This window comes from Miscanthus floridulus, chromosome 1 (assembly GCF_019320115.1).
Source record: "Miscanthus floridulus cultivar M001 chromosome 1, ASM1932011v1, whole genome shotgun sequence".
Taxonomy (NCBI): Eukaryota; Viridiplantae; Streptophyta; class Magnoliopsida; order Poales; family Poaceae; genus Miscanthus; species Miscanthus floridulus.
Window position 1 is genome coordinate 10,073,644 of NC_089580.1, and position 13,598 is coordinate 10,087,241.

At 50.0% G+C, this 13,598-nt stretch overlaps 2 protein-coding genes across 2 annotated transcripts; both read right to left on the reverse strand.

The window, feature by feature from the left end:
* Positions 1-390: 390 nt before the first annotated feature.
* Positions 391-1,456, reverse strand: LOC136472679 (uncharacterized). The gene is made up of 3 exons (XM_066470386.1): positions 1,093-1,456; positions 832-981; positions 391-720 (listed from the first exon to the last, which is right to left on the reverse strand). Exons 1-3 carry the CDS (start codon positions 1,336-1,338, stop codon positions 520-522), a joined length of 597 nt encoding a protein of 198 aa, XP_066326483.1. The 5' UTR covers positions 1,339-1,456; the 3' UTR covers positions 391-519.
* Positions 1,457-1,630: 174 nt separating this feature from the next.
* On the reverse strand, positions 1,631-2,744 carry LOC136451965 (uncharacterized). Its single transcript, XM_066452645.1, has 2 exons — positions 2,388-2,744; positions 1,631-1,642 (listed from the first exon to the last, which is right to left on the reverse strand). Exons 1-2 carry the CDS (start codon positions 2,742-2,744, stop codon positions 1,631-1,633), a joined length of 369 nt encoding a protein of 122 aa, XP_066308742.1.
* Between the last annotated feature and the right edge of the window lie 10,854 nt (positions 2,745-13,598).

Genomic DNA, 13,598 nt, shown 5'->3' on the forward strand with positions numbered 1-13,598 from the left:
ATTACTGAGTGATTTCTCAGGATGGCAGGATCACACTGATTGCTCTGAAAATATATTTTGGTGACACACACACACAATATATTCCAAGAAATAAATGGTCAACTGGTCCAATGATTCTCAAGAAACAAAACACGATTATCTATAATAATAACTTGATTAAAGCAGCAATGCATTGCGCTTTCATTAAGTTACCTTGTCCAACAATCAAAGAAACCAAGCACAGTTCACTAAGATAAAATAAAATAAAATTATTACACATGGCAGCACAACAAAGATAACTTTCAGCCTCCATCCTAGCACCGGCTGCATGCAACTTGCAAGGTCTCTGCCTAAGCCTAAGCATCGTCAAAAGCGTTGGCGTGACACCGTGCGCAAGGCTCCAAAACAGTCAGCTTAGTTGTAGGTGCAACTTTATCCTCAATGTACCTTCTTATAGCTGCCACCGCTCTACACGCTTCCTCGACCATAGACTTACTATAGCGAACGCCCAAACCATCCGAGCAACATGGAGACCTACCATCACCACCAAGGAAATGTGTCGAATGAAAGGCGCTCGAGTGAGACTGCTCTCTTGACAATGCAACATATTAGCTCAACTAGGCTCTTTGCAGAGTTGAATGCTATCATCTCCACAATCTTGAGGTGGTCGTGGCGCCGTTCAGGCAGCTGCCTCAAAGGTGAAGAACCTACCAATTCATGCCCCATATCTGCCTCAGGAACCTAAGACAATGTCAAACCAAGAAATTGAATCAATGAATGCACCCAAATTACTGAGTCACCATACATATATTAATTTGCTGGAATGGATATATAGGATGGACACCACCTTACCTCCAACCGCCAAGTCTCCAAGGAAGGAGACGCGTCCAACAAAGAAATCAGAGAAAAATAATCATAGCATGGGGACAAGGTCGATGAAGTAATCTGAATGCACAGGTGCTTGAGGTTGAAGAATTTGGTAGGCAGCATTGGTATATCCACCTGCACAACAAATATGTCATGTTCAGATTTATCATATATACACCTGCACATAAAAGGTATATATAATGACTACTGTCGATCATATGGATGTATCGATACTCTGCAGTATACCTCATGGCTTGAACCTAAAGAAAGAGTCTCAAGATTTGGCATAATGGATGGAAGCTCAGCACGGCCATAACAGATGGCATTCGCACGAAACAAGCTCAAGACCTTCATCATCTGCGATGCTTCTCCAAGCGAGAGCTTTGGAACTCCTCTGAGAAGGGTAAAATTGGAGAGATTTGGAGCTTTGTTCTCTATGATTTGCAGAGCACGGCAAACAACAACCCACATGTAGGTGAGCTGTTGCATCATGGAAGGTATCTTAAGGGAAATTATCTCATTGCAATCACTAAGCTCCAAACGCTCCAAAGTAAGAGAGTTGGAAAGAAGGCACTCTAATTCATTCCCCGTGATACACACTGAACGCAAACGAAAACTTGTTAGGCTTCTCAAGGCGCCAAGTTCAGCCGTGGGACGGAAGGTACAAGAGTAAAGATCAAGAGACCGAATTGAATTTCTAACCCCCCCAGATAAAACTGAGCAGGGGAAGCTGTACTTTTTATATGGTCTAAGGCTGAGCTCTTCAATCCCTGGTGTAGCAGCATCATGGAGCCATCTGTCGAGATAAGGAAAGCAATCATATTGATCACTTAAATGAAGCCCCAAGATCTTCAAGCCAATTCCTGAGTGATTTCTCAGGATGCTGTCGATTCTGCGTCTTAAACTTCCGCTATGTGCCTTAACCGTTCGGGAACTCAAAATTAGTTTGGGATAACATCTCCAGGAGCTTAGAAAGGCGTGAGAAAGGCAAGCAGCATGTTAGACCTCTGCCAGCTGCGGCAGAGATCCGACGAGATCGAAGGGAAGGAGGAGGAGGAGGAAGAAGAGATGCGTCCACCAGTAGAGGGCCGGTTGGGGAATATTACAGTAGAGAGTTTAGCTCATAATATGCTTACAGACTCCGACTACGACTTCTCTATTTATCTCTAGCGATAGCTGACTTCTCTGAGCAAGCAACGCAGGCCCATTCCGTTCCGGCCAGGCTGACATTTGCTCTCTTGGGCCTTCTTTCCCTTCTGGGCCTTGGTAGAGCTTCTGGGTCTCCTGGGTGTGGGCTGCTGACAACCCCCCCCCCCCCCCCCCCTGGGAACTGGCATGCCCCCATGCCGGCGATGCTGGAAACCGCTGCTTGATGGAATCCGCATCTTCCTGGCATGCCCCCATGCCGGCGATGCTGGAAACCGCTGCTTGATGGAATCCGCATCTTCCCAGGTGGCCAAGTCGGAGTCAAGCCCGGACCATTTGATGAGCAGTTGAGGAACAGAGTGTACCCCGTGCTGATGGAGACGACGCTGGAGTACTTGCTCTGTGACTTGGAGGCCGTCGGACAGCTCGGGCAGCTCGGTGGAGACAACAACATTTGTTGGAGGAGCAGGCTTGAGCAGCGACACATGGAAGACAGGATGAATTGTTGACGAAGGAGGAATCTCAAGCTTGTAGGCGACGGCTCTAATCTTGTCATTGATCTTGAATGGGCCGAAGTATTTGAAGCAGAGCTTCTGATGAGAGCGAGGCGCCAAGGACGACTGCACGTACGGTTGAAGGCGGAGGAACACCATGTTGCCGATGGAGAATGTGCGGTCGGAGTGACGCTTGTCGGCCTGTGACTTCATACGCTGCTGAGCGCGAAGACGGTGCTGACGCACAGCAGACAGCATAGTGGCACGTTCCTCCAACATCGAAGCAACATCGGGAACAGGAGAGAGCACAACATCAGTAATACCAAAATGTCTGGGTGGATGTCCGTATAGTACCTCAAATGGTGATCGCCCCAATGCCGAGTGTAGACTTGAATTGTACCAAAACTCGGCCAAAGAAATCCAGCGAAGCCACTATCGCGGACAGGAATGCACAAAAGATCTGAGGTAGGTCTCGAGGCATTGGTTGACTGTCGACATAATATCGCCAGCAGTCCTCCGAAGAGTATCCCATGAAGGTAGATTGATCGGCAGAGGAGCGCGAGATCAAGAACAAGAAGGCAACAGAGACAAACGAGTTAGACAGGTTCAGGACGTCAGTATGACGTAATACCCTACTCCTGTAGTCTGTTGGTTTGTATTAGCTATCGTATGATATGCCGTGATTTTAGAGGGGGTCTCTGCCCGCCTTATATAGTCCGGGAGGCAGGGTTACAAGTCGGTTAGATCTAAGAGATAACCGGAAAGTAATAACTGATTACAAGAATCTTGGGATCATACATATCCTAACAGATCTCGTAGTATCTTTAGGATATTTTCCCGATGTCTTGCGGAAGACGCCGAGCAGAGTCGTGCCTCGCAAGGCTTCTTCTTGTGGGCTGGGCCACCCCTAGGGGCGCAGACCATGTGGTCTGCCATGGGTATCCGGGGTCGTACACCCCATAGCTAGTCCCCGAGCGCATTGTACCCGTTGTGCAACATCATCTTAAGCTTGTCCAAGCAGGTGCGAACAACGCCGAGCAGTCAAGCTTAAGGTCCCACCACCATGCTGAACTGCCGAGCTATGTGAGCCATCGCGGAGCAGTGTGAACCGTTGCCGAGCAGCACAACCTATCGCCGAGCAGGGCGACATGTCGCCGAGCACCGTGAATCATCGCCGAGCAGAGTGACCAAAAGTATGGCTTGCCATAAGGGTGTAAGGAGCTCAAGCTTAGAATCGAAAATTTATCCGTAGTGGACCAAGTGTGTCCACTTAGAGTCCGAACAAAGTTGTAGGAGTCAATCTTCCTCTATAGTCGTATAGTCTTCGAGAAAAAACCCCGCACACTCACCGCGAGGTGAAGTGTGCCCACTTAGTCCCTGAGCCTGACAGCAGATGATGTAGTCATGTGATGCCAGGGTCAGAAACTTGAAGAATAGTAGAAAACCAGCCGAGTAGGAAGCCAGTCCTCGGGCGTGTCTCAGAAAGAGACAAAGCACATTCACCGTAAGGTGAAGTGTGCCCATTTAGTCCCCGAGCCTGACAGTAGGTGATGCAGTCACGTGGTGCCAGGGTCAGAAACAAAAGAACAAATAAAGACCAACGGAGTTGGCCGCCAGTCCCCATGCTGCAGGCAGAGTTATCGAAGAAATCAAATCATGGAGAAAAAACCATAGTAAAGGTTGTACAATGTCAGTTAATTTCCTTAATAAATGGCGGAGTAGTCAGTGAAATTTCGGCGAGGAGCAACTGACGGTAGCAACAAACGAGCGACGTGGGTTGAGGTTGCGCAAAAATCCTGGTAACGGCCCATTTAGCCGCATCGGAGAATTCGTAGCGGCGCAGATCGCGGGAACGGTTTCCCAAAAACCCTTGAGTCGTAAAAGTGAGGAAAGTGCTTTATAACAGTACCGCCGCCCCCCCATTCTCCCACCTTTGCCACTTTGCCATTTCATCTTCCACCTCAGCCACCACTGCTCCAGATTCGCAGCCACACACGTTGCCGACGCCAGACCGCATCCAGATCTGAGTGATGACGCCAAAGAGGAGAGCCGTGAACCCGAAGAAAACAAGCCCAAAGAAGGCAGGAAGCGGAGCCAGTCGTGACGAAGAGTGGACGCCGTCACGCACTAGAGAAGCGGAGCTCAAAAGAATGGTGACGGCGGGCGTGCTTCCTGACCGCGTCACCGCCGAATGGCGGCCAACCAGTGGTGAGCCCTTTCCAATGCCTAACACCGATAAAGTTGTAGTCTTTGAAGATTATTTCTGGCATGGATTGGGGTTCCCTGTTCATCCTTTCCTGTGAGATCTGTTGGTATTTTGGTCGATTAGTCTGTGCAATCTCCACCCCAACACTATACTGCACATCTCGATCTTTATTCACTTCTGTGAGGCGTTTCTTGGGATTCTGCCGCACTTCAACCTCTTTAGACACTTATTTTGGTTAAAGAAGAAAGGTGGCAGTGGCTCCAAGGTGGTCGGCGGCGTATATTTGTAGCTCCGGGGCGGAATGGGCAGCGATTATATCAGCATACCTCTGAACACTTCCCTGAAAGGGTGGAATTCCAAGTGGTTTTACATGAAACAGAATCACCTGGCCGTCTGCTGCGACGTCCACCATATCCCGGAGAACCAGAGAAGCTGGTCAGAGAGACCAAGAAGTATCGACATGGAGCAAGTGAAGGAGCTCCTTGACTTGATTCAAAGTGTGTAGTTGAGAGGTGAACTTGTGGCAGCAAGCTTCATAGCACGCCGTGTCCAGCCTTGCAAGGAGAGGGCCTACCCTGCTTTTGACTACAAGGGCGACGACGATGGAACCCGGGAGAGACCTGAACGGCTGTCAAGGAAAGAAGTAATAGGCCGCGCCACAGAACTGTTCACATCTAGCACCTCATTTAGCTGGCCGAAAGAAACAAAGGCCTTCAACTATACGAACCCGCCTCCTCAGGTAATCATCTTAACCTGCATTGTTCAAATGTCGATTTGCTGAGCAGGGAACTGACTTACTTATGCAAAGATCCATTCGCAGTACAAAGCAGTATATTTTTCTGATGTGCCAAGAGCTGAATGGCCGTCAGCGGTGGACGTCCGACCAATAGAACACCCTGAAGAAAGTTCCATCGGTATCTCATCAGAATCCAGAGATTCGGATGTTGATCACATGGCGCGTCCCCCCCCCCGTTATCAAAGAAATCTCGGGAGAAACGGGCAGCGACAGACGAGCCTACCCAGAAGAAGAGGAAAACGGCGATGGCCGCTCCCCGCAAATCGGGTGGTATTTCATTGGGTGGTGACCAGACCACTCGTACGCAAAGGGCCATGGTGATGGAGTGGTCTGATGACGACGAAAATACAGTTCCTCCTCCCCGAGCGTGCAAACAACTTCACGCAGCACATGCATGGAGGAGCAACCAAGGGGAAGCGATGAAGTCCCTGAGCAGCAAGCAACAAAAATCCCCACGGAGCAAGCGACGAGAGTCCCCGAGCATCAGGCAGAGTTAAACCTGGTGGTACAGGTGGAGCAAACACCGAAACAACAGACGGAGCAGAGGCCGACTGTAGAGGAGGACATACCTCCACCCGAGAACACGGGGGTCGACCCTACAACTGCACCTGGGGGCTCGAACAGGCCTCGCCGATTCAAAAAAGTACACCGGCAGACCAAGCGGTAAGTAACCTCGCGTTGTTGTTGTTTTGCTATTTGATCTTAGCTTTTTGGGCGATTGACCAAATGTTCTTATGCAGCGCAAGGCACATGGAGGATCCAAAATCACCCACCCAGACTGACGAGCAGCCTCGAGCTGATCCCACGGCGAAGGTAGCACCTGCCGCCCCCATGTCAGGGTCCCCCAGTGCTCGGCAACCGGTGGAAAAATCCACAACCGTTGCGGGTGGAGCTGGAGGCGGCGAGGGGCCGGCATCAGCAGAGGCCGGTTCGGCAACAATGCCCGAAGCAACGTCAGGTAGCGCTGGACCCTTAGGAGCTGAAACTGGAGTTGCCAGCGAAGTAGCAGAGTATGGGTCAGCGAGACCAGGGGTGCCCGAGGAGCTAACGGTGCCCCCTGAAGGGTCGCAGGTCATGCTCGGACCCACTGCTTGTCCACAGAGCCCCCCTACGGTGACCCCTACAGCTACGGAAGAGGAAGCCGAGGTCGAGGAGATCGTTCATGATGAGCCTCAAACCCAATCCGTCCAAATCCTTCGCAAGCACGGTGACGAAGTGGTAGTTGTCGAGGAAGAAGACACCCCTAGAGAAACGAGGAGGCTGAAATCCACCCTCGGCGGAGTAGTAAAACAAATCGAGGTTAATACTGAATCCCGAATATTCTTCATTGACATTGGTGGTGTCCTTCTGTCATTGTCATTGTGCATTTCCAGGGGATAACTCGAACTGCCGAGCAACGTTACCAGCTAATTAAGAGGATGGAGCCCCTCGTCGAGGAGAACAAAAATCTCAAGGAGGCGATGAACCATTCGGAGAAGAACATTCAAAGGGCCCAGCGTGAGCGAGACCTTGCTGAGTCCAATGCGCGGGACCTAGAATACCAGAACGGGGGTCCTGTCTGAGCACCTGGCGACCATGAAAGAACAACTTCAGAGCAAGTCCGAGCAGCTAACCACCGCCTCTACACAACTTAAAGATGCTTCCGAGCAGTTGGAAAAGCTGCAGATAATCTCTGAGGAGAAGAAAAGTACGTACGATCCACAAAAATGCCTCGCATAGTTGGATATGATTACTTTTGGTGATGAATGATGTACTTGTAGCACAAGACGCGGAGCTCGAACAACTACGCCAGGCCCTCGAGCAACTCCGGGAGGAGAAAACAAAGGAAATAGAGCGAGCCAACAAACTGACCGAGGAGCTAAACGGTGAGTACCCCCTGGTTGGGTTTTTTGCTAAAGTAATTGTCTTGCCTGATGGAACTTCAAAATTCATGCAGACTACCGTCGGAGGGTCAAGGCATAATTCGATGTGCTAGAGCAAGACGCCCAGACCCAGAGGAACAAATTTGACGCCGTAGTTGCTGGACTCACACCAGTGCTCGACTGCATCGAACCGAAAACTGCTCCTCAGCCTGACGGTAGGCCGCCATGCCCAGATATCATCATCGAAAGATGCAAGATGGAGGTGATAGGGGGTGGGTACGCCAAAGGGCTGAGCGAAGTGGAGACCCAGCGGCTGGAGGATGATGTGGAAGACACGGCGAAAAAGTTGGCCAACGATATATACCTATTCGGAGACACTGACGGTAGTGGCGAAGCACAATGATCTCCTTAATGGACATCATCTGTAATTTCTAGATAGTATAGTTAGAATGCGCGAGAGCATGGAAGATACAGATGATAACTGTTATGAAGTGCATGTGTATGCGGTCAGAAAGAATTTCGGTGAAAAAATCTTCGTTATTACGACCATAAAGTATTTATACGGAGTATAAGTAGAGTCCGAGCAGTTAGTTTGCCATCGATCCCCATGGCCTCAGCTAGCGCATAGTCCATGACGTTGAGCGCAGAGCCCGTGCACGTGTAGGAAGAAGAGGCGTGACCAAGGAACCGCAGCCGACCACCCATAACGCAGAGCACGGAGCCCGTAGCACGTGTAGGGAGAGATCAGAGACTGGGTCTTCTCCATAGAGAGGAAAAAGCGGAACGTGTGCTGCTCGGCGGTTTATCGAAATAACTTATTCGGTGGAATTGTTCGGCGATTTGGATAAATCGTTTGGCGCTAGCTTTGGAGATTTGGAGAAACTTATTCGACGAAATTGTTCAGCGATTTGGAGAAATCATTTGGCGCTAGCTTTGGAGATTTGGAGAAACTTGTTCGGCGATTTGGAGAAAACGTGTTCGGCGATTTAGAGAAAACGTGTTCGGCGATTTTGAGAAAACATGTTCGGCGATTTGGAGAAACGTGGTCGGCGATTTGGAGAAACATGTTCGATGATTTGGAGAAAGGTGGTCGGCGATTTGGAGAAACGTGTTCGGCGATTTGGAGAAACGTGGTCGGTGGAATTGCGGCGAGGACGTATTGGAGTTCGTCATAAAATAGCATATAGTTTGGCGAGCACAAATGGATGTTAAACCACAATAGAGACAAAACGGAGACAAGCTATGGAGACAAAAAAACATTACTAAATATAAATTTGTAGAGTACATATCTGTAATGTTTCAAGGATAGAAACGTATAAGGTGTTCGATGTGCCATGAGTTGGGAACATCGACTCCTTCTAAGTCACTTAGGCGATAAGAACCTGGTCGAGTAATCTCTTTGACGACATAAGGCCCTTCCCAAGGGGAAGAAAGCTTGTGCAACCCTTCAGTCTTTTGTTTTTTGCGGAGAACGAGATCACCAACAGCAAATGAACGACCTTTGATGTTTCGGTTGTAGTACCTCTGCAAGCCTTCCAGATATTTAGTTGTATGGACACAGGTGATTAGGCGCTCTTCCTCGGCTCTCTCGATGTCCTCAGACCGAACAGCCTCGGCCTGCCGTGCATCATAGTTTTCCACTCTTGGCGCTCGGAAAAGTAACGTCAGCTGGTAGTATGGCTTCTGAGCCATAGACCAAAAAGTATGGAGTCATGCCGGTGCTGCGACTAGCTTGAGTACGCAGTCCCCAGACTACAACTGGAAGCTCCTTGAGCCATCTGCCCAGGTGCTTTTCTTCTTTCTGATATAGTCACTTTTTTAGGGCATCAAGGATCATACCATTCGCCCATTCGACCTGATTATTGGCTCTAGGATGGGCAATAGAAACATATTTGACGAAGATGCAATGGTCTTCGTAGAAATCCCAGAAGTGATGTCTAGTAAACGTAGTTCCGAGATCGGTGATGATGCTATTTGGTAGACCAAATCTATGGATGATATCATCAAAGAGCTCAACTGCCTTCTTTGCAGTAGCCGAGACGAGAGGTTTATATTCAATCCACTTGGAGAACTTGTCAATGGCGACATACACGTACCGAAAACCACCTGGTGCTGGCTTAAAAGGCCCGATCATGTCCAGTCCCCAGCATGCAAAGGGCCAGGAAGCTGGGATGGTTTGTAGCTCTTGCACTGGCATGCGTATTTGCTTAGCGAAGAATTGGCATCCTTCACAACGTCGGACGAGATCTTCTGCATTAGTGATGGCTGTGGGCCAATAAAAACTAGCTCGAAAAGCCTTGCCGACCAATGTTCTCAAGGCCGCATGGTTGCCGCAGGAACCAGAGTGAATTTCAAGAAGCAGCTTCGCTCCCTCCTCTTGGGTGATGCATTTCTGCAGTATCCCTTTCTTGGCACTTTTCCTCATCAAGCTACCGTCCACCAGCACGTAAAGCTTGCTCCGACAAACTAGGCATTCAGTTTCAGTTTTGTCTGCGGGTACCTCGGCGCTGGTGGGGTACTTGATGAATTGCTCCCTCTAATCGGCGACCGGTGAAGGTACCGCAAGTACCAATTGCTCGGCAGGGGGAACTTCTTCAACTTCCTTATCTTCTTTGATGGATGGCGCTAGGAGATCTTGAATAAAAACCCCCGGCGGGATCGCGATGCGAGAAGAACCGAGCTTGGATAAGTGGTCGGCGAGTTGATTTTGGTCACGTACCACGTGGTGATACTCGATACCATAGAATTTTCCTTCAAGCTTTCTGATTTCAGCGCAGTAAGCATCCATCTTCTCGCTGAAACAGGACCAGTCTTTGTTGAGCTAGTTGATAACCAATGCGGAGTCCTCGTACACCATTAGGCGTTTGACATCAAGCTCGACGGCTATACGAAGACCATGGAGATATGCTTCGTATTCCGTGGCGTTGTTGGAGGCCGAGAAGTGTATCCAAAGAACATAACGTAGCTTATCCTTGGTCGGTGTAATGAATAGAATGCCTGCACCAGCACTGTTGATGTTAAGGGCGCCGTCGAAGTACATCACCCAGTGTTCGGGACAAGCAACGGCGTTGGGCTCTTGGATCTCAGTCCATTCAGCAACGAAGTCAGCGAGCACCTGTGACTTAATGGTAGGTCTGCTTCTGAATTCAATGGAATAGGTGTCGAGCTCAATAGCCCATTTAATGATGCGGCCATTGGCCTCTTTGTTGCGAAGAATGTCCCCTAAGGGAAACTCAGTGACCACGGCGATCTTGTAGTATTCGAAGTAGTGTCGGAGCTTGCACGACATAATCAGAATTGCATATAACAGCTTTTGTACTTGAGGATAACGAGTTTTTGGCTCATTAAGTACTTCACTGATAAAGTAGATTGGACATTGCACCTTATAAGCGTGCCCAGCTTCCTCGCGTTCAACGACGATAGCTGTGCTCACGACACGAGAAGTGGCGGCGATATATATTAGCAGAGTCTCATCTGGCCTTGGCGCTGTCATGATCAGCGGCTTTGTTAAGAACAACTTGAGCTGCTCGAAAGCTAAGTTTGCCTCCTCCGACCAAGTAAAGCGCTCGAAGGCCTTGAGGAGCTTGAAGAAAGGTAACCCTTTTTTGCCAAGGCGTGATATGAAGCGGCTTAAAGCAGCCATGCAACCTGTAAGCTTCTATATATCTTTGACACATGTTGGCCGTTTCATATTGGTGATGGCGGAGACCTTGTCAGGATTAGGCTTGATGCCTCGAGCACTGACGATGTAGCCCAGCAGTATACCGGATGGAACTCCAAAGATGCACTTTGAAGGGTTCAGCTTCCATCGGTACTTGTTTTGGTTGGTGAAGGTTTCTTCGAGGTCAGTGATAAGGTTGTCGGCTGTCTTGGTTTTGATGACCACATCATTGATGTAGGCTTCGATGTTGCGGCTGATCTGCTGGTCGAGGCACATCTAAATGGCCCTTTGATAGGTAGCCCCGGCGTTCTTGAGTCCAAAGGACATAGTTTTGTAGCAGTATGCACCGAAAGGTGTAATGAACGATGTTTTTATCTAGTCTTCTTCCTTGAGGGAGATCTGATGATAGCTGGAGTAACAATCAAGGAAAGAGAGTAGTTCACAGCCGGCGGTAGAGTCTACAACCTTGTCTATCCAAGGTAAGCCGAAGGGGTCTTTAGGGCAGTGTTTGTTAATATCAGTATAATCAACGCACATTCTCCATTCTTAATTCTTTTTTGAACGAGAACAGGGTTTGCTAACCAATCTGGATGATACACTTCTTTTATAAACCCGGTAGCTAAGAGCCGTTTTATTTCTACCCTAATAGCCTCCTTCTTGTCTGGCGCGAATCGGTGGAGTTTCTGCTTGATTGGTTTGGCGATCGGCGAGACATTCAAGGAGTGCTCGATCTTCTTCCGTGGTACCCCCGGCATGTCTGCAAGTTTCCAAGCAAACACATTGGCGTTGGCACGTAGGAAGGAGATGAGCGTGCTTTCCTATTTGGGGTCAAGGTGAGCCCCAATCTTCATGGTCTTGGAGGCGTCATTGAGGCCGAGGCCGACCTCCTTGATTTCCTTGGACTTGGCGGTGGCATGAGGAAGCTCTAGCTCTAGAATCTCCATGTCATCGGTGGGTGCTATCATGGCTTCGGTGACCACGCTAGCCATCTGAATGGAGAGGTCGGTGGCTTCGGCGAGAGCGAGACTCTCTGTCTCGCAGGCGTAGGCAACAGAGAGGTTGGCCCGCAGAGCCAGGACTCTTGCAGGCGAAGGCATCTTCAACACCAGATACACGTAGTGTGGTACGGCCATGAATTTGGCCAGAGCTGACCGGTCAAGTATGGCATGGTAGGTGGTGTCAAAGTCGGCGACGTAGAAGTTGATATGCTCAACGTGGTAGTTGCTTGCCGTGCTGAACTGTACTGGTAGGGTGATCTCTCCAAGTGGTCTAGATGCCCTTCTAGGTACCACACCCTAGAAGGAGGAGTCCAAGGGTGTGAGATCTGATATCATGAGGCCCAACTCCCTTAGGGCCCCAGCGAAGAGTAGGTTCAAAGCACTACCACCATCAACAAGGACTTTTCTGAAGAGCACCTTCTGGACGGTTGTGTCGAGGACGAGGGGGAAACGCCATGTGTAGGGTATGTCTGCCCACTGGTCGGCCCTGCTGAAGGTGATGGGGACCTTGAACCATGGGCGGTAGCTTGGGTCAGTGGTAGTTTCTTTTGAAGTGACGACGAGCACTCATCGGGCGGCGAGCTTCTATTCCCTTCGACTCTCAGTGGAGGAGAGGCCTCCAAAGATGGTGGCGACCACCTTATCGTGGTCCTAAAAGGCGTTATTGTTGTTCCCAGGCGGTCGGCGAGCTCTGGCTCCATCGTTGGCGTCGTCATCGAGCCTCTTGTCCTAGAACTCCCTGGCCAGACCAATGTAGTCCTTCATCTTGTGTTTGGCATTCTTGTGAAGAGGGCACGGGACGTCGAGGATCTTTTGGTACTGTTTGTCATAGTTACGCTTGGTGCGAGGTTGACTAACAGTGGCGAAGATGTGTTCTGGCTGGCGGCGGTGATTTTGGCCAGGCCTGTGTCCTCCTGTTCGATCACGGCCGTTATCGTGATGATAGCTGTGGTCGTCGGGGCGGCGGTCGCTGTGGCATTGGTCGTCGGGGCGATCGTCGTATCGGTGAGGTAGTCGCTGAGTGCCTGCATCCTCGTTGAAGTGCACCTTGGCTTCCTCAGCATCGGCGTACTGGTTGGCGGTAGTTATCATTTCGCCGATATCGGTTGGCGGCTTACGGTTAAATTTGGAGCGAAGCTCGCGATGGTGGAGTCCTCGAATAAAGGCGGTGATGACTTCAGCTTCCGTGATGTTGGGGATAGAGTTCCTCATCTCGGAGAAACGTCAGATATAGCTGCAGAGGAGCTCGGATGGCTTTTGGTTGATACGGCTGAGATCATGCTTCGTACCAGGTCGAGTACACGTGGCCATATAGTTGTCGGTGAAGACTTTCTTCAACTCTTCCCATGAGCCGATGGAGTCCAGTGCAAGGCTGGTGAACCAGCTGATGGCGGGTGGCGTGAGCATGATGGGGAGATAATTCGCCATGATGCTGGTGTCTCCTCCCGCAGCACGGATGGTAGTGGCGTAAGCCTGCAGCCACTGAGTTGGGTTTATTCTTCCTTCATAGGGCTCGACCCCGGTGATCTTAAAACCATGGGGGCACCAAAGCATTCGAAGTGCCCTTGTGAAAGCCAGAGGCCCCTCAG

Coding starts and splice junctions, on each gene's coding strand:
- LOC136472679 (XM_066470386.1), bottom strand. CDS start 1,338: ATGATGCAACAGCTCACCTACATGTGGGTTGTTGTTTGCCGTGCTCTG. Junction 982..1,092: donor CTTTAGGTTCAAGCCATGAG/GTATACTGCAGA, acceptor TTTGTTGTGCAG/GTGGATATACCAATGCTGCC. Junction 721..831: donor TGGAGACTTGGCGGTTGGAG/GTAAGGTGGTGT, acceptor ACATTGTCTTAG/GTTCCTGAGGCAGATATGGG.
- LOC136451965 (XM_066452645.1), bottom strand. CDS start 2,744: ATGCTGTCTGCTGTGCGTCAGCACCGTCTTCGCGCTCAGCAGCGTATG.